This window comes from Vidua chalybeata, chromosome 2 (assembly GCF_026979565.1).
Source record: "Vidua chalybeata isolate OUT-0048 chromosome 2, bVidCha1 merged haplotype, whole genome shotgun sequence".
In the NCBI taxonomy this organism is placed as follows: Eukaryota; Metazoa; Chordata; class Aves; order Passeriformes; family Viduidae; genus Vidua; species Vidua chalybeata.
The window spans coordinates 1,503,059-1,530,859 of record NC_071531.1 but is presented as its reverse complement, the minus strand read 5'-3'; the positions used below and the strand labels follow the sequence as shown (position 1 = coordinate 1,530,859).

At 46.1% G+C, this 27,801-nt stretch overlaps 1 protein-coding gene across 1 annotated transcript; it reads right to left on the bottom strand.

The window, feature by feature from the left end:
* Window positions 1–34: 34 nt before the first annotated feature.
* CLIC6 (chloride intracellular channel 6) lies at window positions 35–27,801 on the bottom strand. The gene is made up of 8 exons (XM_053932165.1): window positions 27,730–27,801; window positions 27,230–27,688; window positions 25,484–26,959; window positions 5,721–5,830; window positions 5,401–5,526; window positions 3,982–4,088; window positions 2,530–2,711; window positions 35–287 (listed from the first exon to the last, which is right to left on the bottom strand). Exons 1-8 carry the CDS (start codon window positions 27,799–27,801, stop codon window positions 126–128), a joined length of 2,694 nt encoding a protein of 897 aa, XP_053788140.1. The 3' UTR covers window positions 35–125.

The window sequence follows — 27,801 nt, the reverse complement described above, 5'->3', positions numbered from 1 at the left end:
CAATCATTATAAAAGGATTGGCCAGTAGCAGAACTTAGAATCACACCGCAGAATCTCTGCTGGTTTTTGCTGTTCCAGCTTGGCTGTTGCCCATCACAGAAGCAATAAACAGAGGCATCTTCTGGTTACTTCATTCTCTTTGCCACATCCAAATAGGCATATTCAATCTCCTGGTCAGCAGGGCACGTGTTTGTAAATTCATCTCTTGCATATGCATTTTTCAAGTATCTGGAAATCCCTGTCATTTCAGGTGGGAAGTGAAAATTTCGGTATTTTTTTGCAACAACCTTTCAGTAAAAGAAAAAAAGGATAAAGAAGAAAAACGTCATTACACATAGAATCTGCAAAAACCCCAAACATCCCAATACTACTCTTTATGCCCATTTTACATCACAAGCCTACTCTTTATGCCCATTTTTCATTTCCAGTATGTGAGTCTGGTGTTGTTGGTGACCAAGGGCAAAGAAGAGGGAAAGACATAAAAAGAAGACATGAGGTGGAGAAAGTTGCTGAACTCCCTATAAAAGACTTGTTTTGTATCTATATCTCTATTTTTATCTGTATCTTGCTAAAGATATGCAAAGCCAGTAGAACAAACTGGAAGAGATTCAGGATAATCCACCAAATTCAAGCCAGAATGAACAGAATAAACCTACAGGAATAAACTGGCCCACACTTGGAAACTTTCACTGAAACAGGAAAAATATGAATTAAAACCCTTAATTTCAAATGATCAGGGAAGACAGCTCTTGGCTGAGCCCCAGTCCCAGCCTGCAGGCAGCAAGGGTGATGTGGCAGTGTGACATTCCTCCTGTGTCCTCCTCCAGACATTCCCCTGACCCGAGGGGATTCTCCCCCAGGCTGGCCCTGGCTGCTTCCCAAGGTTTGCCATGGGAAAGGGCTCATCCCTGGCTGCCGTGTGCAATAGGATCAGCCAGGAGATGGCTGGGCAAAGTTTTCACTCGTGGAGGTGCTGGAAAGCGATTGGATCCCCTGTTCCCCTGACAGAGTGGGAGTCTAACAGGAAACTTCCTGAAGTGACCTCGTTGTTTGAAAACCAGTGGAATTCCAGCGTGGCCACGTCTCTTCCAGAGCCTTGCAGAGTAGAATCACAGAATCACAGAATGGTTTGGGTTGGAGGGACCTTAAAGATCTTCTTGTTCCACCCCTGCCATGGCAGGGACACCTCCCACTGTGCCAGGCTGCTCCAGCCCCAGTGTCCAACCTGGCCTTGGGCACTGCCAGGGATCCAGGGACAGCCCCAGCTGCTCTGGGCACCCTGTGCCAGGGCCTGCCCACCCTCACGGGGAGGAATTCCTTCCCAATACCCCATTTAACCCTTCTCTCCTTCAACTCAAGGCCATTCTCCCTTGTCCTTGTGAAAAATCCCTCTCCAGCCTTCTGGGCTGTGACATCACCAGTCCCAGGCCACTGGAGCTGTTCAGGTTTGTGTGGATGCTCCACAGTCCTGCAAGAGGAGGCTGGGAGCCTTGCCTGGGAGGCAGTGGGTGGAGGCCACCCTGTCAGAATTGGAAATTAAACATGGGAGAGGCAGAAATTGGGACGGACAATACAAGGTAACCTTCCTTGGCCGTGGCCACGTGCACTTTGCATGTGAAATGCAGATGAGAACGCTTCTCTGCAGCCCTGAATCCAGCACTCATCTCATCCCTGTGGCTGCGAGGAGCTCAGCCACTGCAGTCACAGCACAGATATGAAACAGCTCTTCCAGACCTGCAACCATCAGAGCGAGGATCACCCTGGCTGTGCTGTAAGGAAATGCCTCAGTGTCCCTCAGAACAGAGAAAGGATCCCTCTGCCATCGAGTGTTGGAGCCCAGGGCACAGGGAATATTTCTCTGGCTGTCCTGAGGAGTCCTGACCCCCAGGAGAACACTGCTTTTAATCTTTGTCCACAGAGAAAGCTTCCAAGACTTTGGGAGGGATTGGAATCTACGAGTGTGTGAAATAGACAGCAGGATAGTTTATCACAGGGTGAAAATCTTAGAATTCTGGTTTTTAGTATGGAGGTGGGTAGGAGACAAGATGAAGGATTTGGGGCATTGTCTGATCTCCTCCTTGTTCTTCATCTGCTCCATTTCCTGCAGTGTTGGTGGCACAGAGGGATTGGTTAGGAAGAACCACAATGCAGATGTTACATGAACAGACAAATAACTAATTATTGGTAGAAAGGTAGAAATAAAATACCTTCTAAGAGCTAATTGGACAAAACAGCTTTAAAAGACCTTGAACCTGTGTGTCTGGTGACTTTTGGTGGCTTTCTCTTCATGCACTGAGATGCAGACAGCGTGCTGAACTATTGATAAGAGAAAAACTAAACAACAACTAAAGACCAAAAAAAAAAAAAAACACAAGTCCAGTCCACCTCTCAATCCTAGCACAAAACTTTTTAAGGATCTCCCCATTAAGGGAATTTTTTTGGGGGGGAGGGGTGTTTCCACAAGCTAGAAAAGGATTTCAGCTGCTGTGCTTCCCTTCTCTCCAGGAGGCTGAAAAAGCAAATGCAAACCTTGATTATGTGGAGCTTTGGTAGGAGGTTGCAATCTGCTAAAGTGAGCTCATCTCCATCCAGGAACTTCCTGCTGGAAGCAGTGATCTCCTCCGTGCTGTAAGCATCGATTTCATCAGGCAAGGGGCTATTTAAATAGTTGTCCAGCTTCTTCAGGGCTTTAAGCAAAGATTTTTCCAAATCTGGGTTAAGACAATAAAAAGATCGTTCGAGCCTGTACCAAGGTCCCTGTGACACCAAGCGACTCCGGCATCCTGTCTCCTGGCACCAGCCCAGACATCTGGCTGTGCCAGCTCCTGCAATTCCTTGATCCTAGGCTTAAACCTTAATGCTGGGATCAGGGCTCTAAGGAGCTAAAGGGACTTCTGGGAAAAACCATCCTGGGGCTGCGTTACCAGGAATGGCTCCTCAAACCTCTCTGTGGGGTGGGGTTTGGCACCGTGGCCTGGCCCTGCCTTCACACTGACCCCTGCCCGGGAGCCACAGGGCCAGTGCTTGCCCAAGGCAGGGCAGCAGAGCTGGACTGACAACAGCAACTCCCTGGGATGCCACTTTGGGGTGTTCAAAGCCAGGCAGGGCTGGAGTGACAACAGCAACTCCCTGGGATGCCACTTTGGGGTGTTCAAAGCCAGGCAGGGCTGGAGTGACAACAGCAACTCCCTGGGATGCCACTTTGGGGTGTTCAAAGCCAGGCAGGGCTGGAGTGACAACAGCAACTCCCTGGGATGCCACTTTGGGGTGTTCAAAGCCAGGCAGGGCTGGAGTGACAACAGCAACTCCCTGGGATGCCACTTTGGGGTGTTCAAAGCCAACCCAAGGAACAGGCCTGAGAGCTGAAGGACACAGACAGAATCCTGGAATGGTTTGGGTTGGGATGGACCTCAAAGCCCACCCAGTGGCCATGGGCAGGGGCTCCTTCCACTGTCCCAAGCTGCTCCAAGCCTCATCCAGCCTGGCCTTGGACACTTCCAGGGATGGGGAGACCACAACCAACCTGTGCCAGGGCCTCACCACACTCACAGGAAAGGATTTCTCCCTAATATTTCATCTCACCCTGCCTTCCTCCAGCCATTCATGGTGGTCATGAGGGTCCTGCTTTAGGGATGTGCCAGGGGGCTGGAGTCCTCATTATTTATGGAAATAGGGAATCCTTCACTTCCAGAGGGCTGTGCTTTTGGCAAAGCTGTGGGGAAGGTGCAGCCTGGCAGACCCCAGAGCTGAAGGAGTGAGGAGAGGCTGGAATTGGTGCTGCCATGGTGGCAGCAGTATCTGCTTTCACCAACTCTTGGAATCCTCCATTAAAGGAGGGAACAGGCACAGATTTCCAAAGCCTCCACACTCTGGAATATCAGTTTAACCTGAGCTGGAAATGGGACCTCTCCAGCAGTGTCCTACAACTGCACAGGCCTGGTTTCTCCCTCCCAGGGCTGATGTCAGGACTGCAGCACCTACTTTCATTTGCATCTTTTCTCGGGTTCTTTATAAATGCAGAGAATTTTGCAAAGACATCATTTCCTGCAGAGTTCGACTCGGGGTGCTTCGGTGCAAGTTTGGGATACCTGAGAGGTTCAGAGAAACAAAAAGAAGTGACCCAATTATCCTTTATTTTTGTCTCCACTAATTAATTAATTAATTAATTAATTGGTAGGGTGACCACATACAGCCACACAGGACTCAAAGGGAACCATCCTAAACTAAAAATCACTTATTTTAAACCCTACCTAAATAATCTTTTCCTGAGGGCAATGGGAAGTGGTGATTATTGCTTCAAGCACTGCTCAAACATCCCAGGGTGTCTTCCAGGCTTTCTCCTCCAGAGGTGAGGCTGCCTGGAATGTGGCTCCTGCCATGAGGAGGAGTGGAAGGAAAATCCCCACTCACAGGAGCTGCTGCTCCTCTCGGGCTCCTGGCCCAGCCCGCTGGGGCCATCAGCAAGCTGAGAGCAGCAATTCCAGGAGCTGGAGCTGCCAGGGATGGATAAAAATGGACAAAAATGGAGGCAAGCAGCTGCTTCCCTGGTTTAAGTTAAGTTTGCCTGCTTGAGAAGGGAGCACAGGGAGAGGACTGATATCCCAGAGGAGAAAAGGTCTCTGGGGTAGGGGACACAATGCTGGGACAACGGAGGGACAGAGGGGTTTGGGGTGAGGTAGGAAGGGCTGCTGGGGTGGGGGAGGACAAATCCAAAAACTCAGACCCTCATGTGCAGCCTGGTGGACCCACGTGGACACTCAAAGAGCCCCAGCACTGAGGTGTTCACTGCCCTCAACTTCACAGAATCACCAGGTTGGAAAGGACCTTCACACCATCCAGTCCCACCATGCCCACCCCAAACCATGTCCCCAAGGGCCACATCCGGATGACTGGAACACTCCCAGAGATGGTGATCCACCCTGGGCAACTCATTCCAATGCCTGACCACTCTTGAAGGGAAAACATTTTCCCAGTCTCCAACCTGAACCTCCCTGGGCATAACCTGAGAGCCATTTCCTCCCATCCCTTCACCTGGGACACGGCAGAAGAGCCCGACCCCACCTCACTGCAGTGTCCTTCAGGGGGTTTTAGGGAGCAGCGAGGTCACCTCCCTCCAAGCACAATGATTTGTGTGGTGTGAAGAGGGGAGCCTCAAACCATGCCAAGTCAGAGCAGGGAGCAGGCCAGGTTTCCACGGGATGGATTCCATGCCCCGGGAATGACCCAGCAGTGAGCACGGGATGTAGGACAGCAGTGGGAACAGCACAGCCGTGACTTGGGGACAGCCTGGGGACACCCCAGTGACACCCCAGCTCCAGCTCTGTTTCAAAGCCACCCCTGAGCTGGAGCAGGCCCTGGGATCCCCCCCAGTCCAGCCCCGAGGGGTCGGGAATGCGGTACCGGGGCGGCGCCAGCTTCTCCTCCAAGAATTCCTCGATCTTGTTGACATCGGTCTTCACTTCCCCATCGAAGGTCATGAACGGGGGGTTGGTGCCCGGGGCCAGGTTCTGCAGGTCCGCAGGTTTTCTGGGAAAGAAAAAGCCATAAAAAGTCCTTCTCCCTCCTTTCTATGAGGCGCTGGAAGGGGCTTTAAGGTCTCCTCAGAACCGTTTCTTCTCCAGGCTGGACGCACCCAGCTCTCCCAGCCTGGCAGGAAAGAGTCACCCTTTAAAAAAGTTTTGGGAAAGTTGTGCTACAAAGTTAAAATGTCACAATCTCACCTTTTCAGATCCACGGTTGTGACATTGAATATGACCCCTTTGAGCCACAGGATCATAAAGAGGCGCTGAGAGAAAGGGCAGTTCCCAATACTTTCCCCATCGCTGCCAGCCTACAATTAGAAAAATTACAAATTATAAACACGTCTGTGTGTAAATCACAGCAGTCCCTGCAGAGGAAACAGCCTCCACCTCATTTGTCTGCGTGTTCGTAAATCTGCACGAGTCACTGCAAGATTAAAGTGAGTTAAATCAGTTTATGACCACAGGAAAGGAACAGAGAAATATTTGCCAGCCTAAACAGAGATACGATGTCTAAAGCACTGAAGGGAATAAGCAGAATAAATCAATTAATTAAGAATTTCAACCTAAAGGGCTCTGGGAGCCCTGTAGAAGGTGTCCACAGAAGTGTTGCTCTCAGGTAATTTACATTGCAATTTGTTAAGAGGCTTTGTTAAAATGAGGCAAAGTCTTGCAGAGGTGCTGCTGAGGGAGACTTGGTGTAACACTGCAAGAGATCAGGGGTCTCATTTCACACGATTCTCCTAAAGCACAGCTTTAAAATTTAGATTAAATCAGGGGCAGAAGTACTAAAACCCAAGTGTCTCACAGTTAATAGGTTAATTCATTAAGGTTTGCAGCCCTTACAACCCGACAAGACACACAAATCAAACCAGTTCTCTTTGTCCCTTTTTCCCTCGCTCAGTGCTACCAAACAAATCTCAAATACAGCAAAAACTCCCGCATAAACAAACACACACTGCACAGTGCTCACCTTCACAAAGAGCTCGATGGCTGGAAAAAAGGGCCTGGCCTGGGGCAGGCAGGAGCTCGAGGGATGCATGGCAAGGGCTGGATAAATTCTCTGGTTCTCCCTATGAACCTGAGGAACCTCCCTGGACAAATCCCTGTGCTCCAGGACTGCCAGGGGATGAGAACTCTCAAAAATGCTGGGCAAGCTGGACTGCTGGCTTAGTAAAGCCTTGTTTCTGTCGGGAAAGCCTTGTTTTGTAGGTGGCAAAGCTGAGAGCTGCTCAAAAGCTGCCATTGTGGTTTTCCTTCCACTCAGAGCAGTGCTCTGTGGCACTGGGCAGCTGCCAGCAGCCAGGAGGCACAAAAGTGCTGTGGATCTTGGAAAACTGAGCCTGGAACGCTGCCAGCAGGGCTTGGAATGGAGGCTTCAGCTCCAGCTGGTCTCATCCTGCCTCTGGTGCCAGGTGTTACCCACCCCGAAGGGAAAAAGAGGGGAAGAGTCTCATGGTGACCCCTTGTGAGCTTGCAGCCCCCAAGTTGGGCAACTCCCCGGGGGCTGCCCTGGCAGGGGAGACCCTCCTGGAGCAGTTCTGTGTCAGGAACCAGAGACGCGTTGGACTTTTTTGGTCTCCAGCTTCTGTTTGTTGTTATCTTATCAAAACTTCAGCGCTGTCTGCACCAGACTCTGCGTGCAGGAAAAGCAGCACAAAAATGGCAACGACCTCGTGCTGCAAGGTCTTTGGAGTCTCATCAAAAACTGAGCTGCCCAATTAAGAAGTGACACCTAAATTATTTCCCTTTCTAACCCAATGACTGACCCCTACAGACCCGCAATGCGGATTTTTCTGCCCAATTACAAGATACCACCCAAACCCAAGAAGAAAGAGGAAGAAGAGGAAAGAAGAAAGGAACTCGAGACAACACCCTGTACCCTCCATCTTGAACCCATCTAGAGCATACTAAAAATCCTAAACCCTAAATTTCTCACCCCTGTGACACACTACACTGCTCTCTACAATCCCCACAATCCATTTCACACTTTTGTGGTTTCTGGTTTACCTTGAGGCTTTGGAAGTTTTCTCCATGGATGAGGGTCAGGGTCAGTGCTCCCCTGGGGCTCAGGACACCCCAGAGCAGACAGAGAAATATTCCCGGTGCCCTGGGTTCCCACAACCCGTCAGTGCTGGGAATGGGCACCCCCACCCTGCTCCAGGCTGTGCCCAGGGCAGGAGCAGCAGCCTGGGGACACTGCTGGGGACAGGCATGGAGCAGCAGCCAGGTGCATCTGGAGAGGAGCTGCGTGCCACCAGCTCCTTCCCAGCTGCATCTCTGCTCGTGGGGGAGTTGCCACAACCCTGCTGCCAGCTGTGCTGCCAGCTGTGCGCCCAACACCATCCCAGACTGGTTTGGGTTGGGAGGGACCTTAAAGCCTCCAGTGCCACCCCTGCCATGGCAGGGACACCTTCCACTGTCCCAGGCTGCTCCGAACTCCATCCAAGCTGGCCTTGGCACTGCCAGGGGTGGAGAATCCACAGCCTCTGTGGGTAGCCTGTGCCTGGCAGGCTGTGCTGGGTACGCTGCTCCCTGTGGGCCCTCTGAGCTGGAGGGTGAATAAAATCAGAGGAACTGAGGAACTGACCCAGCCATGGCAGAGCTGAGGTGACCGAGGGTCTTCCTGAGGATTGAGACAGAGTGAAAATTTAGTAGGGTAGAAATCCATTTGGATTTAGGTGAAATGTGCCACTTTGAGCTTGCTAGCATGAGTAAAATATGCTGTTTAGTCTGGTAACTGCAGCACTAGCAAAACTGCCCCAGCTGAGGAGAAAGAATGCGAATTTCCAAGCTGAACAGATAAGAAAGACTCCTCAGACCTTGAAACAGACAGCGCAGAGTGACCCAGGAGTTCTCTCTGTATTTTCTGACAAAAACCGGGTACAAGTGTAACTAGCTCTAAGTGTAACGCGAAATCCGCAGAATGAATATGCATGAACCTGTTGTGACATTCTATGCATATGTAAATTAGTAAGGGGTAATCAAAAAGGATCAGGAGTCCTCAGGGGCACGCTTGTCCTTTGAAGGGGAACGATCCCCACATGCGCCCGGCGCTGTAATAAACATACCGTCCCTACAGATCTCGATTGGAGTTGTGGGGTTTTGGTTTTCCGTCCGCGTTTCAGGGCGCAGGGAGATGTTTGTCCCCTGGATCAGCAGGATCCAGCTGTGGTGGCACCCGGAGTGCCTCTGGCACCACCAGCTGTGCCCGGGGTGAGCTCGGGGACAGGGAGAGGCCCTGGAGCTCAGTGACACCCACAGGGCTGCGAGCTCTGCCGGGGGGGATTTTGCTGATACCAGCACAGGAGCTGGGGCTGACCACAGAATCCCAGAATTCCTGAGGCGGGAAGAACCTTTCAGCAGCATCCAGTGCCACCAGCATCACCCCACACCCTGTCCCCAAATCCACATCCACACTCCTCTGGGACACTCGCAGAGACAGCGACTCCAAACCTCCCCAGGCAGCTCATCCCAAGGCCTGACCATTTTATAGGATAAATTTTTATTTATACTTTATATATATATTAGATATCCAAATAAATATCTAAATTTATATAAATTATACTTTTATAATTTAAATAGATTATATAAATTAGATTATTTATATAATTTATATAAATGAGATAATATTGTTTATATTATTTATATAAATTATATGATAATTTATATTTATCTATAAATAAAGAAATAGATGTTATTTATATAAATTATATAAATTATTCTAATTTATAGTTAAAATATAGATTATTTATATAAATTTATATAAATTATCATAAATTATATAGCTGCCCTCCCTGGGCAGCTCATCCCAAGGCCTGACCATTTTAGAGGATAAATTTTTATTTATGCTTTATATATATAAAGTAGATATGCAAATAAGTATCTAAATTTATATAAATTATATTTTTATAATTTATGTAGATTATATAAATTAGATTATGTTATTTATATCATTTATATAAATTGTATAATAAAATATATTTCTCTATAAATATATAAATAGATATTATTTCTGTAAATTCTATAACTTATTATAATTTATATATTATTTATATAAATTTATATAAATTATTATAAATTATATGAGCTGCCCTCCCTGGGCAGCTTGTCCCAAGGCCTGACCACTTTTATAGGATAAATTTTTATTTATACTTTATATATATAAATAATTATCTAAATTTATATAAATTATATCAAGTATAAAAATAAATATATTTATATTTTATATATTTTATATATATATTTATCGATATAGATATGTTTTGTATTTACATATATTTAATATATATATTTATATATCTAAAAGATTTATATATTTCTGTCACCTCAGGGCAGAGAAAGCCTCTTTTCTTCTCTCCCTGCTTTATTTACTACCCCTGGGCTGCTAATTACTGCAGAAATTAACTTAATCACTCCGTAACTCATTAAATGTTTTTGATGCAGAGGCAGAAATTCTCCTCCATTAAGAAGCAACTTCGTGGCACTCAACTTTCTACCTGTTGCTTATATTTTTAATATATATTTGTATTTATTTCTTAATTTATTATAAAGGACAACAAGAGAAGAAAACACAGATCAAAAGGTCCTTTCTCACAAGCCAAGCAAGAGGCTGTCTAGGACCCTGCAGCTCTCTTGGTCTGTCTTAACACTTTCTCTTCAGTAACACATAATTAATATAAGAATATTAATTAATTAAGGTAAGAAATTATTAATTAATTAATATAAGAAAAGCCGAAATCTATATCAGTTTATCCTGGGGAATGAGAACATAATAAAAAATATCTAAATTTATATAAATTATACACATTTGTAGAAATATTATTATTTATAATATTTACATATATTTAATGTCAAATATTTAAAAATAATTTATTATTTACATATTTATTTATTTAAACGTTTAAATATAATTTAAATATTTAAATAAGATGTTTAAAATATAATTCAATATTTATTCAATTCTTTGATATTTAATATTTTTAACTATTTAATGTATAAATATTTTAATGATAATATTTATTAATAATTATCTCTTTTAATTATTTAATATTTAAATATTCAGTATTAAATATTTAATTTTTTAATATTTAATATTTTATTATATAATGTATAAATATTTTAATAATAATATTTATTAATAATTCTTTATTTTTAATTATTTAATATTTAAATATTTAATGTTCACTATTTAAATATTTGTTTAGATAAATATTCTATCTATTTGTATATTAAATATAAATTTATCTTTATACTTTTATATACATATATAAATTCTTTCCCATCTCCAAGCTGCCCCTCCCCTGGTGCCATTCGAGGCCGTTCCCTCTCCTCCTGTCCCTGTTCCCGGGGAGCAGAGCCCGACCTGTGCCAGCACATTTCCCTCTCTCAGGATTTTCCATAGAGCAGCACAGAGAGAAGAAAGAGAAAACAATTTCTATTTCTGCTCCTTGTTTTCCCCATGTGGAATGTGTTTGGAGAATTGTTTCCCTGGGGTGATGGCTTGGTTGGATTCTGGTGAGGATTGTTGGAGCCTGGTGGCCAATCCAACCCACCTGTGGCTGGGCTCTCAGAGAGGGTCACGAGTTGTGAGTTAGATTTGGGAGTGAGAAAAGTAGGTTTGTAGTTTTAGTATCTCCTTTAAACAGTATATTAATGTATTATAGTGTAGTTATAATAAAGAAATCATTCAGCCTTCTGAACTGGAGCCACACATCAGCATTTCTTCCATTTCTTCCCACTGGGTTCACCTGCAGTTACAACAGGGCTGGCCACCAGGGATACCACAAGCAGTGAGGGAACAGGGAAAGGAGAAACCACGAGGGTCACCAGTTGTGGGTTAGATTTGGTAGTGAGAAAAGTAGGTTTGTGGTTTTACTATCTCCTTTAAACAGTATATTAATGTGTTATAGCAGAGTTATAATACAGAAATCATTCAGCTTCTGAACTGGAGTCACACATCAGCATTTCTTCCCACTGGGTTCCCCTGCATTTTACAACACCCGACCCCTGTCCCGGCTGTCCCCTCCTGGCAGGAGCTGTGCAGAGCCACAAGGTCCCCCCTGAGCCTCCTTTGCTCCAGGCTCAGCCCCTTCCCAGCTCCCTCAGGAATTCTCCAGCCCCTTCCCAGCTCCCTCAGCCCCTCCTGGTGTTTTCTAGACCCTAAATGTCTATTTTCTAGGCATAACCGTGTTCTGGCAGTGTGCTGTGACAGATATCCTCTTTTAACTAAAAAAAAAAAAATTAAATGTAAGGTTTAATTGTCATTTTTTTCTTTAATTTCAAGGTTGCTCCATGCCCCCCTCTCCATCCCTGGCAGTGTCCAAGGCCAGGCTGGAGCAGCCTGGGACAGTGGAAGGTGTCCCTGCCTGTGGAGGATCCTTAAGGTCCCTCCCAACAGGAACCACTCTGTGACTCCATGAACAACACATCCCACCTGCTCCTGCAGGACACAAAGTGCTTTTTAAACTTCTGATCACTGCACACTGTTTCTGCAGATTTCTACCTTATTAAAACACTGAAAACCCCACCAAATTTACTTCTGTTTCAGCAATATTTAAAAAAAAATACATATAAAATATACTGAAATTACATAGTGGCTATATAAAAATTTTTAAATTTTAAATTTTTAAAATGTAAATTCTAAATTTTTAAATTTAAAAAATTTTTAAAAATTCAAAATTATTTCTGTCTGGCAACAGTACTGCTGGTAAAAAAAAATTGCCATAACAATTAAAATTAGAATTAATTTCTATTCACTCAATGCAACTCTAGTGCACTTATTAACGTTTTATGTTACGTTCTATTTGGGTCAGATCACATCCAATCCAAAGCTTTTTTGTCAGGAAGGGATCACCTGGAATTTTCTCTGTTTTCATTCCATGGCCTTGGGCTGGAGAACACCCAAACACTGAATTTTACAGAACCCTTTTGATGCCACCTCCTGGGCTTGAAATGTTGCACTTGAGATGCTGAAATTGTAATTCCAGGCTGAATTTTAAGATACAGCAGCTGCAATTAAAAATACATTTTCAGGGAGGAAGTCCCAGTTTTTACCACTTTTTTCTCTTTTTTGCCACTTTTTTTCACTTTTTTGCCACTTATTATTCCAATGCTTTTCAACAGCCCCACAGCTCTGCCTTCCCCCCAATACCCAAAAGATCTAAAATCAGCCAATTTCTCAGCCAGGTAGCAGGAAAAAAAAAAAAAACCACGTTTAAAATGTGGCCGGTGATTTCTGCAGATAAATTGTATTTTTGGCACTTCCAGGCTTGATTCTGGCTGTGTGTGACATCCCCAAAGGGAAGTTCAACACGAGAGGTGTGAAAACAGCAGCTGGACACTCCTTCAGGTAAAAAAAAAAAAAAAAAAAAAAAAAGGATTTTTCCTTCATTTTTTTCACTTAATAAGCACTTTCCACTATCCCAGGTTGTTCCAATTAAGTTCTTATTATTTATTTCTAAGTTTTAGTATTTATAAGTTATTATTATTTATATGGTATTATTGTTTATTTATAAGTTATTATTATTTATTTGTAAGTTATTATTACTTATTTAAGTTGGCCTGGGCACTTCCAGGGATGGGGCAGCCACAGCTTTTCTGGGAATTCCATTCCAGAGCCTCCCCGCCCTCCCAGGGAAGAGGGAAAACCAAATTTTCCTTTCTCCTCGGGGAAAGAAACCTTCAGAGCAGCACCCAGGCACTAGGAGCTCAGTACTGAACAAAAAAAATGGAATGGAAAAGCTGCTCCTCGCTTGAAATCAAACAGCAAAATCTATTCACAGGCCATGAGCAGGGGCGTGGGAATGCCAGAGGAATTTTGGAAGTGGTTTCCACAAAACCCTGTGTGGATTAAAAGGCTTTTGGCCAAAGCTGGGCCTAAAGGAGACACCAAGGGGAAGGGGATGAAATGAATTGAGAGCAGGTGAAGGTGATGGAAGGAATTAACTTTACATTGAAGTTTATGGAAGGAATTAACTTTACATTGAAGGTGATGGAAGGAATTAACTTTACACTGGAGCTGATGGAAGAAATTAATTTAACATTGAAGTTTATGGAAGGAATTAACTTTACACTGGAGGTGATGAAAAGAATTAACTTTACACTGGAAGTGATGAAAAGAATTAACTTTACACTGGAGGTGATGGAAGGAATTAACTTTACACTGGAGGTGATGGAAGAAATTAATTTAACATTGAAGTTTATGGAAGAAATTAACTTTACACTGGAGGTGATGGAAGGAATTAACTTTACACTGGAAGTGATGAAAAGAATTAACTTTACACTGGAGCTGATGGAAAGAATTAACTTTACACTGGAAGTGATGAAAAGAATTCACTTTACATTGAAGGTGATGGAAGGAATTAACTTTACATTGAAGTTTATGGAAGAAATTAACTTTACATTGAAGTTTATGTAAAAAATTAACTTTACATTGAAGGTGATGGAAGGAATTAACTTTACACTGGAAGTGATGAAAAGAATTAACTTTACACTGGAGGTGATGGCAGGAATTAACTTTACATTGAAGTTTATGGAAGAAATTAACTTTACACTGGAAGTGATGAAAAGAATTAACTTTACACTGGAGGAGATGGCAGGAATTAACTTTACATTGAAGGCGATGGAAGGAATTAATTTAACATTGAAGGTGATGGAAGAAATTAACTTTACACTGGAGGTGATGGAAAGAATTAACTTTACACTGGAGGTGATGGAAGGAATTAACTTTACATTGAAGGTGATGGAAGGAATTAACTTTACACTGAAGTTTATGGAAGAAATTAACTTTACACTGGAAGTGATGAAAAGAATTAACTTTACACTGGAGCTGATGGAAGGAATTAACTTTACACTGAAAGTGATGGAAGGAATTAACTTTACATTGAAGTTTATGGAAGAAATTAACTTTACACTGGAGCTGATGGAAAGAATTAACTTTACACTGGAAGTGATGAAAAGAATTAACTTTACATTGAAGGTGATGGAAGGAATTAATTTAACATTGAAGGTGATGGAAGGAATTAATTTAACATTGAAGGTGATGGAAGAAATTAACTTTACACTGGAGGTGATGGAAGGAACTAACTTTACACTGAAGTTTATGGAAGAAATTAACTTTACACTGGAGGTGATGGCAGGAATTAACTTTACATTGAAGGTGATGGAAGGAATTAACTTTACACTGGAGCTGATGGAAGGAATTAACTTTACACCTGCACAGCTTCAGGAGCACGGGACTCCTCTGAGCTGGCTGCTGGTGATCAGGGATCAGGAGAATTGGCTCAAGGCTGAGTTTAGCTCCAGCAGGGCCTCAGCTGGGACAGGGCAGGGCTGCTGTGACCTTGGACGGGGGTTTGGGCTGAGATCCCACCTGCAGAAATAAGGAAACTCTTGCTCCCTCACTTTTTAAATCATGGGCAGGTTTCTCCTGATCTCCTAGCAGCCAACAGTTCCATTTTTAAGTCTTCCCATTCTGTTTTGCTGTCTGGGATTTGATATTCTTGCTTTCATGCAGTGTTGGAGTCAATTTTTTTCCCGGCATTATTTTATTTTAGGTTTCAGGACTCGTGTGCTCAATAAAGCTCTCAACTGGAAATTGTTCTTTGAATGCTCCTGGTCCTCAGGCCACGTCCAGCATTAAAAATGTGCTGGATTTTTATGGGATATCTCCCTCGGCCCTGTTTTTATGTACTGAGCAATGCTCACAGCTCAAGGGGGTGGCACCCACCTGGAAATTCTAATTCTCTCTAGACAACAGAGAGGACAATGAGGCTGAAGCTGTAATTTCATAGAATTACGGAATTATGGAATGGTTTGGGTTGGAAAGGACCCTAAAACTCATCCACCCCACACCTGCCATGGCAGGGACACCTTCCACCTTCCAAGCCCCAGTGTCCAAGCTGGCCTTGGGCACTGCCAGGAGTCCAGGGGCAGCCCCAGATTTTTGGGAATCTCATTCCAGGGCCTCCCACCCTCCCAGGGCAGGATTTTCCCTCTGGATCCAGCTCCCTCTCTCCCCTGTGAGCCAAGAGCCACCTCAGGGCAGAGAAAGCCTCTTTTCTTCTCTCCCTGCTTTATTTACCGCCCCTGGGCTGCTGGGGAAGTAATTACTGCAGAAATTAACTTAATCACTCTGTAACTCATTAAATGTTTTTGATGCAGAGGGAGAAATTCTCCTCCATTAAGAAGCAACTTCGTGGCACTCAGCTTTCTACCTGTTGCTTTGTAAATAATTAGAAACAAAAGGCCCAAACTCAGTCCTGTTGCTTAGATCAAATGCCCATTTAAGTTTGATTTTGGTATTAAAACCTGCCCAGTATTTCTACACCCTTCCACTTCTGATAAAGGCGATAAATAAATGAACTATTGAATGAGAATTCTGTAAAGTGAGCAAAAACCAAGGGAGTGCAGGTGAAAATTAAAATGTGAGATGCCTTGTATTACATTTTTAGAGGCTGCGGTTTACTAATATTCCCCTCATTTACAATTAAGAGATTAAAGATTAAATTTATGTGTGAAGGCACTCTTTACAAAAGAGGAAAATCAACAGATTCTGTGATTTTACAACACTGCTGTTGCCTTGGGTGTCACAGGAATTTCCAGCCACAGCCATGGCTCTCTACAGGTTTTTGGTTTTTTTTTTTTAAAAATCCCTATAATCCAATGAAATTACAAAGGCAAAATGCAAATTGCAGGTTTATTTTCTCAAACATGTCTCCCTACACTGGACCTGCATTAAAAGCCACTGCAGTAGCTACAGGATTTAGCAGAGCTTGGGGCAGTGCAGGGAAAAATCAAAAGGCAAAATAAATGGAGAAATTAAATTGTGGACTGCAAGACTGAAAAAACCTGAGCTGCGCTCGAGCAGAGTTGAAACGAATCTTGCCCAGTTTGGGAGCATCCTTCTCCTACAGGAGTAATTGCCATTTTGCAGTTTTGATTTGAGTTTTCCCTGGTTTGTGTCTCCCTGAAACCAGCAGCGACTGGAGTCACCACCGTTTGTTTGCTTTTCCAGCAGATGCTGATAATGAACTCCTGCCTTCTTTTAGGAGGAAATTCCTCCCTTGTGAGGGTGGGATAGGCTGCCCCATCCCTGCTCTCATCACTCTTTTAATCCTTATCCAGTCTTTCCGTTCCATTTTCAAGGTGATTCCCAAGCCTTTGCCAGGAGTGGAAGGAAAAACCCCGCGCCCTTTAACCAGGTGAGATCAGTTCCAGGTCAGCGGTTTGGATCTCCCAGCAGCAATTCCCAAACTTCTCCGCGCTGGGAATTCTGCAGGGCCGTGTTTGTGTCCCTGGGAGCATTCCCAGGTCACAAGCAGCAGCCCAAATGCTCTTAGCCATTTATCCCGCCGCAGGAATTCTGGTTAATCCCTCCCTGCTGTTCCTAAGCCCCAGTTAATAACGTGGCGAGGTGCCAGCTCAACCTGGGGACAAAAAAACCTCACATCCTTTGGGAATTCTTGCAGGGAATTACCTCAACAAAAGGCCTTTATATTCCTGAATGGGTTATGAAGGATTAAAATGATTTCTGTGATACGTCCTGGTTTACACTGCGGTTCCACTGACCCTGCCACACAGCTGGGCTGGTTCAAGCTAAACACAAAAACTGCATTAAAAGTGATATAAAAATCGACCCAAATCATCCTATATCAATAAAAATTAGAAATTATATTTATAAATTGATATGCAGATCAATTTTATATGTGTGTCAATTTTATGTAATAAATTATATGTACTAAATTATATGTACTAAATTATATGTACTAAATTATATGTACTAAATTATATGTAATAAATTATATGTACTAAATTATATGTACTAAATTATATGTAATAAATTATATGTAATACATTCAGTAAAAAATTCAGTAAGAACTGAAAACATAAATTATATGTAATATAATCGTTCATACATATAAATAGTATATTTATAGTATTAGATATATTGTTACTATATAGTATTATAGATATATTATTATAGTATTAGATATATTGTTACTATATAGTATTATAGATATATTATTATAGTATTAGATATATTATCGCTATATAGTATTAGAATAAATTATTAAAATAAATTAATAAAATAAATACTAATTTATTAATATATTAATAATAAAATAATATAGTTTATGTAATATAGATTGATACATATAAATTGTATACAATACATATATACCATATATATAAAAATTATATATATAAACAATATATAAAAATATATATAATATATATAAATTATATGTGTAAAATACCTGTGATTTGTGCCGGAAACCAATAAATAAGTAAATAAGAAATACTAAAGAATTAAAGAAGAGTAAGAATACTTAAAGAATACTAAGAAATGCTAAAGATAAAGAAGCTCTTTTGTGCAGCTTCAGGTAGAAAATACTTTATCAATGATATCCCTAATTTAAATCAAGAGGTAAAAGTGAAATATTGAAAGAGTGGGGGAGTTTTTTTTCACCTCAAATAATTTGTCATGTTTTGGTCCACATAGAAAGAACAAAGAATGAAACAGAAAGAATGGAAATGGAATAAAATGTGATGTTTTGGTCCACCTAGGAAGAATAAAATAAACCTTGTCAGCTGCAGTGGGAAGTGCCCTCCAAGAACATGTAAAAATTAAATAAAATTGAATTTCCATCCCCAGTTCCAGGCTATTCTCCACCCTGCTCTTCACCTCTTTGGGAAATTGGGTTTCAAAATGTTGAAGCCTTTGGGGTATATTTGGAGCCTGGTTTGAGTTACATCTGCCCGATTTATGAAAAAAACTGATTTTTTTTCTTTTTTTTTGGTATTTATAAAATGCTCCTCTCCTCTAAGAGCTTTTAACAATCACTTCCCAAGCAGCCAGCAGGGAAATGTCAATGATTCACCAAGACACAAATGGGAATTTTTTCCTGCCATCTGAGCCAATGTTTAACTCGTTTGTAAGTGCCCCCTCTGAATAACCCAGGGCAGGCTTTGCTCTCACTGCTCCCGTTCTGCTTTTTGCCTTTGGCCTCTGACAGCTCCACTTCTGAATATTTGCAAGGTCCTTGCACGTGCTCAGATTTCAGCGCGTGGAGAGAAATGAAAACAAAAAAGGGAAATTCCACCTTTGTCCTTCCACCTCCAGCAGCAGTGCCGGGCTGTGGAAGCTGATTTCTTGGAGAAAATCAGTATTTTTAGGATGGAATTAAAACCTTTCAGTGCTGGGGCAGTGCTGGCATTGAGAGCAACCAAAACAGAGTCACTTGAGCTGAGTTTTTGTCAGGAAATAATCAGACATTGCATGGAAATGCACACAGGGCTTTATCACAGGGGGACATTTTATCACCTCAGCAAGGAGATTTGGGTCACCTTCGCAGGGCATTCGCTTGGGGGGGGACAAATAATTAATTTTTAAATAATCAGGGAATGTGCTGAGCTGGGAGGGACCCCCAGGGATCCCCCAGTGCCAGCCCTGCCCTGCCCAGACCCCCAACAACCCCACCCACAGCGCTGTCCAAAGGCTCCTGGAGCTCTGGCAGCCTCGGGGCCATGCCCCAAAACCCTCAGAAGGGGAAGAAAAAATTAAAAAAAAAAAAAAAAAAAAAAAAGTTGTAGGACCTCCCCAGGGAAAATACAGGGAATAAACTCAGTGATGGCCCAGGTGGGAGTCTCCGTCCTAATGGAGATGTTCATGTTCAGATGAACTTAAAAAAATTTAGACTATTTCTATTAAAATTTTAGAACAGTTCTGGAGTGATTTTTTGTGACATTTAATCAGTTCGGGACAGCCTTAAAAAATGGTTTTTTTTCTAATCTTGATTTTCCAGGATATGGCCTGACCAGCAGCCTCACAATCCCCAGTTCCAATTTTGCCACTTGTCTCTCATAGTTGTAGGGATTTTTTTTTTTTTTTTTTCTTTTTTTTTTTTTTTTTTTTTTGAGTGAAACTGCTGAATTTGTCAGGTGGGTTTTGAGAAATAAGATTTTAAAGAGGAAAGAAACGATAAAATATCCCTGTATCCTCTTCCCTGCCCGGAGCCTGTTCCCTTGCTTTGGGGCACTTTGTTGTTCCTCCTCCTCTGTTCTTCTTTCTCTGAATTTCACATCCTCCATTTTTTTTCCCTCTTCACTTCCCCTTCCATAAATTCTAATTTTTCCTTTCTCTGCCTGATTCTCTTTCCCAGCTCTGAAGAGGAGGGGTCATTTGTCAGATTTATATTTTTTTCTGACCCAGAGATGGGGTCAGAATTTTTTTTTTAATAAAAAACTTTAACATTTTCTACAAATCTCTTTCCCACAGTCTCCCTCTGCTTATAAAACTGCAAGTCCAGGTGGCATCACCAGGAATAAGCATCCTGGAAAATCCTGGCCATACTGAGAACTTCCATTATCACTCTGCTTGGCAGAATTTAAACCAACAAAGAGTCCCAAACATGGATTTGCATGGTCCACACAACACTGGAAGAAAGGCCTCACACTGGTATTTCCAAAAAAAATTGCACTGATGGAATCAGAGAATGGTTTGGGTTGGAAGGACCTTAAAGATCATCTCATTCCAACCCCCTGCCATGGGCAGGGACACCTTCTACTATAAATTTTTATTTAAAGAATGCCTCTTCCAACGTTTTCCCTGATGTTTTTAATAATTTAATTTTAGTACACTTATATTTTCCAGGTAATTGGTCGAATCACTTTCCAGAAAATCACTCCCCATGCTCTGATGTTTTATATTTGTGAATGCCAGCAGTTCCCCAGACTGGTTTGTTATTCCTCTGCAGAAAACATCAGCCAAGCCTCAAATTCAGCAGGCAGAGTGAGAACTCCCTGGCAGAGCTGCAGAAAATCATCATCCCAAAATTTGGAAGAGCCCTTCCAGCTCAGTGCCACCACCAGCACCTCCCAGTCCAGGGGGACAATTCCAGGGAGGTTCCTGAGCAAGGCTGAGGCTCTCCCACAGGATTTAGGGGCTGAAGTTGGATTTCACTGCGGGGGGAAATTGGATTTCAAGCAGGCACTGCCAAGGAGAACGTCCACCCTTGGCCTGCTCTGTGCTGCTCGCAGGCGACAGCTGGGTTTATAAAGACAAAATTCGGGAGCAGAGGCCCCGCGGGTGGAATTTGGGCACCTGGGTGGTCTCATCAGGAGACTCTGCTGGTTCCAGCCAGCACGAAATCCCAGCTGTGCCCCGGGCCCGCATCAGGAAAGGGTTCCCTGCTTAATGAAGGGCTTACACAGCACGTGACTTTAAGCTTGTGCTTAAAGCAAAACACATGGTGTGGGGCTTTACTGCAGCAGTCAGCTGGGAGGAAATAATAAAAATAGGAATAGGGCCAGGAAGCTTTGAAGACCTTGACTTTCTTTCCTCTTTTTTTTTTTTTTTTTTTTTTTTTTTTTTAACCAAACTTCAAACCACAGGGATGGGCCCTGGGGATGAGCAGAGACCTGAGGCCTGAACACTCCTGGGGGCACACAGAGATTATTCAGCACGGGCAAAGGATGGTTCCAGAAAGTATTTAGCCAAAGGGGTTGTGGTTCCCTCATCCCTGGCAGTGCCCAAGGCCAGGCTGGAGCAGCCTGGCACAGTGGGAGGTGTCCCTGCCATGGCAGGGGTGGCACTGGGTGGGCTTTGAGGCCCTTTCCAACCCAAACCAATCAGTGATTCTGACTAAATCACACAAAAATAACTTTATATTTCTGATCACTGATTTCTGTTGGTTTGTGTCAGTCTGGAAAAGGATGTCGGTCTGTCTGTTGTCTAAATCACCAGGGTGGGAAGAGCCCCCCAGCATCACCCAGTGCCACCCCAAACCCTGTCCCCAAGGCCACATCCAGACTCCTCTGGGACAATTCCAGTGACTCCAAACCTCCCTGGGCAGCTCATCCCAAGGCCTGACCACTCTGCCAGGGAAATTTCCTTTCCCAGTCTCCAACCTGAGCCTCCCCTGGTGCCATTTGAGGCCATTTCCTCTCCTCCTTTCCCTTGGGACACGGCAGCAGAGCCCGACCCCCCCTCACTGCCCCTCCTGTCAGGAGTTGTAGAAGGTTCCCTGAGCCTCCTTTTCTCCAGGCTGAGCCCCCCCGGCTCCCTCAGCCATTCTTGGAATCACAGAACCACAGAAAGGTTTGGGCTGGGGGGGACCTTGAAGCCCATCTCACTCCAGCCTCCAGACAAGCTGCTGCTCGTGGTGCCCCCAGCACGCCCAGGAACAACCCTGCGAGTTAGGAACGGAATTTGTGACGCCAGCTCCCCTAAAGCTGCATTAGGGAACCTGGAATTGCCATATTCCAGCTGGGAAAAATAAAAAAAAAAAAAAATCAGCGTTAAAAGGGAGCTGTGAGAGGGCAAATACCCACGGGGAGGGAGCCAGCTTCCTGCTCTGCCTTTGGAGAAACGCTGCTCCGGTGCTTTTTGGAGCCCAAAGAGCCAAAATCGCGGAGCAGCAGCGCAGCTCCGGGGCTCCGCGGTGAGCTTTTCTTTCTTCTGGGATAACTCTCAGAGAATCCCAGCATCCCTGAGGCTGGAAAAGCCCTCCCGGCCCATGCAGTGCCAGCTGTGCCCCGTGCCCACCTTGTGCCCCAGCTCAAAGCTTTCATAACTGCTCAATTCCAAAAGCAAAAGCCTCACTTACAAACGGAAATGTCCAAATGAATGGTGGAGGGAAGCAACTTACAAAAAAGACAGGATTTTTAAAATTAAGATTTAACTTTTTTTTTTTCAAGTGGCGGCGATGAGACAAGGTCCTGCAGGGGGTCCTTGTGATGTTTTGGTCCACATAGGAAGAATAAAATAAACCCTGTCAGCTGCAGTGGGAAGTGCCCTCCAAGAACATGTTAAAAATTGAATAAAATTGAATTTCCATCCCCAGTTCTTTTTCTCCTTCCTGAGCTCCCAGGAGTGGAGCTGAGGAAGGAGAAAAAGAAGGAGTGAGGCGAAGGCAGCAGAGCCCAGGGTGTGGAGCTGGGGGAACAAATGGGAATGGAACCCCCATTCCATTTGGCACACTGCCTCTGGAGGCAGGGATGGAATTGTTCCCATTTCCATACTCCCAGCAGAGCTTTTCCTCTCTCATTTTTCAGCCCTTTCCGTAACCCTGCACAAGTTACAGAGAGTGTGAAGTCCCTCAAGGCTATCTCAGGAGCGCTGCAGGGGAATTCTGCTGCAGACAAGGTTTCTGCACACGGAAATCTTTAATTTCCCTTACTGAAACACTGAGCTCCTGTGGTGAATCTGCTCTAAGAAAAGTCCATAAAGAGCTGCCCAGCTGGATTTGGACACAGCACAACGGTTCTGGCTGTGAACCACCCTCACCTCACCCAGTTATGCCCTGCCTGAGGAGGAAAAATCAAGATTTTCAGCAGCAACACCTCCTCAGCGATGACAATTCCAGTGTTTACACCCAGCACCAGGTGCAGCCCAGACTCCACTCAAAGGGCACTCGGGTGTTCAGGGAGCTGAGCTCCTGCTGCCCGCGGATTTCTTACCTACAGCACTCAAAATCCAGTTGCTGCTTCACCAGCTAAGTTCTATTTAAGGCCCAGATTCATCACATCAAAGAAATTTTTTTTTTTTTGGTAGGAAATCCCCATCCCCAATCCCGTGCTTCTGGAGGCAGGGATGAAATTGTTCCCATTTCTGTACTCCCAGCAGAGCTTTTCCTCTCTCATTTTTCAGCCCTTTCTGCAGCCCTGCACAGCTCTGAGTAAAGGCACTCAAGGACAGCTCAGGGAAATCCTGCTGCAGCCAGGTAACCTCTGTCTCTGATGGGAATGAAATCATCCTCTGGAATGGAGAACAATGATTTAGAGACCAAATAAATCCCCCTGCTTTTCCTTGGATAAAATCTATTACCTTGTGCTCATGGTCAGCTTTGACTAAAATCCATTGAACCCTGAAACTGAGGGAGAAATGTTTTGGGAGATGAGCAAGGCCCTGTGCTCCAGCTGGGTTGTTTGGCCAAGTGTTTGTGGTACAGAGAAACCCTTAGGAATCTTTGGAATTCTGGAATCTGCAGCTGTGATTCTGCTGAGTTTTCTGTAACTATTATTTCTATAAATTAATTATTTCTATAAATAATTAGGTAGCAATTGCAATTTAGAAATAAGCTCTTAAGTCTTAAATAAATGTTCTGTTGCTTAAAATCAATGGAGTGAATTTTAGCAAGGGTTCAAGAATATTCAAATGGTAAAAAAAAAAAAACAAAAATAAATAAATTCTGACCTTTACAGAAGTTTTCTGATCAATAAAGAGCTTTTGCTGCAGAAGGGGAAAAAGCCCTTGAGGAGCAGAGAGCACAAGGGACCAGGGACACTGAATTCCCAAGGAAAGGATATCTGGGGGACCTTTGGGAACGTTTGCCTTTCCCACCTGGAATAATGGGTGTTGTTATCTGAAGGAAATAAACGATATTGTTCCACGGGCTGATGGAAATCAGGGAGCACCCAGGGAAAGCCTCCAGGGAATTCTGGTGATTTGCTCTTCCTGGGGCTTTATCCTGAGGCTGATGCTCCTTAGAACACGATCACTGCCAGAGGGTTTTAATGCTGGCCTGGCCTGGGATGATCTTCCCTAGCAGGGGAACTGCCAGGATTATTCCAGCACTGTTCCTGTGTCGTTTTCTTGTGAATTTTCTCTCATTTTGGGATTTTTTCTTTTACATTTCTCTGTTTTTCTGTTGTGCTATCAAACCGTGGCATGGCCATTTTGGTGCCTGGAGAGACACTGAGCTCTCCAGTTTTGTTTTATTTTTTTTTTTCTCCTTTTTCTGGAGAAACTCATGCCAACCTCTGTCTAAAAACGAATCTAATCCCAACTACAAAAAATTCAGCTCCAGGTGAGGTAAAATACTCAAGCTTTGTAATACAGAAATAATTAGAAAAGCAGCTGGATTTTTTTTTTCTAGGCATTCTTAAATTACCAGTATTAAGCCCATCACAAAAAATGCTCCTCCCTTCGCCTTCTGCCTTTATTAATTCACAAATATTTTCAAAGCCCATGTTTAATCCTAATATTTGGGGGCCACAGAGTCACAACAAATGCCCTCTAGGCTGCTCTCTCGTTTTGGCCATGTTTTCCTCCCATAAAGTGGAAAGCACCACATTTTAATTTTAATTTTAATTTTAATTTTAATTTTAATTTCAATGTCAATTTTAATTTCAGTGTGAATTCTGGCTGGCAGAAGCAGCCTCAGCCAGCTCAGGAGGTACAGGCTGGGATGGTTTGTGGAGGAGAAGGTCCCAAATGCCTTCTGCTTCCCCAGGTTTATTTCCTTAGCTTTATGTTTATCCCACCCTGCTGCACATTTTAGTCCAGAGGGGTCAGAGAAGAGGGAAGAAATCACCTCCAGATGCTTCCTACACACCAAAAATCCCCATTTATAAAGACTCTGTTTGGCTGCTGTTCCCCTGCCAATCCCAGGGATTTTGGTGGGATTCCAGGCACAGAATATTAAGGTCTAAAGCTCTACTCAATAAAATACCAGAAATTAGTTTTAGTTTCTGCCCCCCACCCCCATTTTCCCCCCCTCCCATTTCCCTGTAACCCAAATCTTCCCTTCAAACAAACACGAACTGGACAATTCCAGGGGATGCTCTTTACTGGCTGTGAATTCAGCCTTGCCAAAATTTGGGGCCATTCTCTAAACGTCACCCATAATTCGTGTTAGAAAGTCCCGGCATCGCCCTTGAAATTACATTTCCCGGGTTCTTCCCTCTCAGCCCCTGTGGTGAGAACTCCTCTCCCTGCATTTTGGAGATCCGAAAATCCACGGAGAGCTCCTCATGCCAGCGACTGCTGGAGGAGTGAGGAGGCAGAGGCAAGATCATATTGGGCGATAATAATATATTAATTTATGTTAATAATAATATATTGGGCCAGGCTGGCCCTTCGCCTGCCACGTTTCAATTCCTCACCGCAGTGATGCTGGATGGACAGATTCCCTATGGAGATTCCCCGCGGACATTCCCCGGCAGCCCCTCACCCCTACCTTGACAAAGAGGGAGATGTCGTGGTCCTGCTTCTCATCCTCCTCCTCCTCTTCCTCCGGGGCGCCCGGCGAGCCCGTCCCGTCCTCCCGGTGCTGCGCCCGGTCCCGCTCCCCGTTCAGGCTCCGATCCCAGCCGCTCTCGGGGCCCGGGCTCCCGCTGGCCGCCGGCCCCGGGGCTCCTGTCCCCACCAGGGCTGGCTGTCCCCGCTCCGCCTCGCCAGCGGGGCCGCCCGGGGACCGGGGACCGCCAGCCGGGAGCCCTTGGGCGGGCAAGGCCACCTGCGCTGGCCCGCGGCTCTCGGCAGCCTCCGCGCTCCCCTCCGCAGGGACCGTCCCTGCCGGGGCTGCGTCCCGCAGCGCATCCTCGGGGACTGTCCCCAAAACCTCCTCGGGGACTCTCCCAGAAACCGGGACCGCCTCCTGCACCGCATCCTCGGGGACTGTCCCCAAAACCTCCTCGGGGACTCTCCCAGAAACCGGGACCGCCTCCTGCACCGCATCCTCGGGGACTGTCCCTAAAACCTCCTCGGGAGCTGTCCCTGCCGGAGCTCCCTCCTGCACCTCATCCTTAGGGATTGTCCCTAAAACCTCCTCGGGGACTGTCCCTGCCGGGGCTGCCTCCTGCACCTCATCCTTAGGGATTGTCCCCAAAACCTCCTCGGGGACTGTCCCTGCCGGAGCTCCCTCCTGCACCTCATCCTTAGGGATTGTCCCCAAAACCTCCTCGGGCACTGTCGCTGCTGGAGCTGCCTCTCGCACCGCATCCTTAGGTATTGTCCCCAACGCCTCCTCGGGGACTGTCCCAGAAACGGGGACCGCCTCCTGCACCGCATCCTCGGGCACTGTCACATCACCCGGGGCTGCGTCCCGCACTGCATCCTTGGGGATTGTCCCCAGCGCCTCCTCGGGGACTGTCCCTGCCGGGGCTTCCTCCTGCACCTCATCCTTCGGGACTGTCCCTGCTGGAGCTCTCTCCCGCACCTCATCCTCGGGGTCTGTCCCCAGCACCCCCTCAGAGACTGTCCCTGCCTGAGCTGCCTCCTGCACCTCACCCTTAGGGACTGTCCCCTCCTCGGGAGCTGTCCCAGCCGGAACTGCTTCCTGCACCTCATCCTTAGGGACTGTCCCCAGCGCCTCTTCGGGGACTGTCACAGCAACCGGGGCTGCCTCCTGAGCCTGCACCTCATCCTCCAGAGCTGTCACTCCAGCCGGGGCTGCCTCCTGCACAGCGTGCTCGGTGTCTGTCCCCAAAGCCTCCTGGGGGACTGTCCCAGCCGGGGCTGCCTCCTGCGCTTCATCCTCGGGGACTGTCCCCGCTGGAGCTGTCACCGCGGCCTCCTCGGGCTCTGTCCCCGTCGGGGCTGCCTCTTGCACCGCATCTTCAGGGACTGTCCCCGACGGGGCTTCCTCCCTCAGAGCTTCCTCGCGATCTGTCCCGGACGGGGCTGTCGCGACAGCCTCCTCGGGCTCTGCTACCTCTGGGACCGCCCGTCCTTGCGCCTCTCCGGGCTCTGTCCTCGATGGCGCTGTCCCCTCTGCTTCCCTGGGTTCTGTCCCTGCCGGGGCTGTCCCCTCTGCTTCCCTGGGCTCTGTCCCTGCCGGGGCTGTCCCCTCTGCTTCCCCGGGCTCTGTCCCCGCCGGGGCTGTCGCCGCAGCCTCCTCAGGCTCTGGTTCTGCCGGGACAGCCGTCGCCGCCTGCCGGGGCTCTCTCTCCGCCGGGCTTTCCTCCCTCACCGCCTCTCTCACCTGGGGCTCCGTCCCCGCCGGGGCCACCGCCTCTCCCTCAGGCTCCGTCCCCGCCGGTGCTGCTTTTTCGGGCTCCGTCCCCGTCGGAGCAACCACTGCGCCCTCGGGCTCCGTCCCGGCCGGGGCCACGGCGCCGTCCTCGGGCTCTGCCGCTGCCGGGGCTGCCTCTTCCTGCGCCGTCCCCGTCGGAACCGCGGCCGCGTCCCCGGGCTCCATCCCCCGCGGGGCTGCCCCTTCAGGCTCCGTCCCCGCCGGTGCCACCGCCTCTCCCTCGGGCTCTGCCCTGGCCGCCGCGGAGCCCTGGGGCCCGTCCATCACCCCCGGCTCCCCGCCCGGCTGCCCCTCGTGCCCCGGGCTGTCCCCGCCGGGGTCCCGCTGCTCCGCGCTCGGTGTCCCCGGGCTCTCGGGGGAGCCGCTGTCCGCGCTCGGCCGCGGCCGCTCCGCGGGCCCGTCCGGGGGCTCGGCCGCCCCCTCGGGGCACAGCCCGGGCCGAGCCCCGCCGCCGCCTCGTCCTCGCCTCCCTCCCGCGGGACATCGCTGCGCTCCGGGGCCCGCCCCGGGCTCTCCGCCAT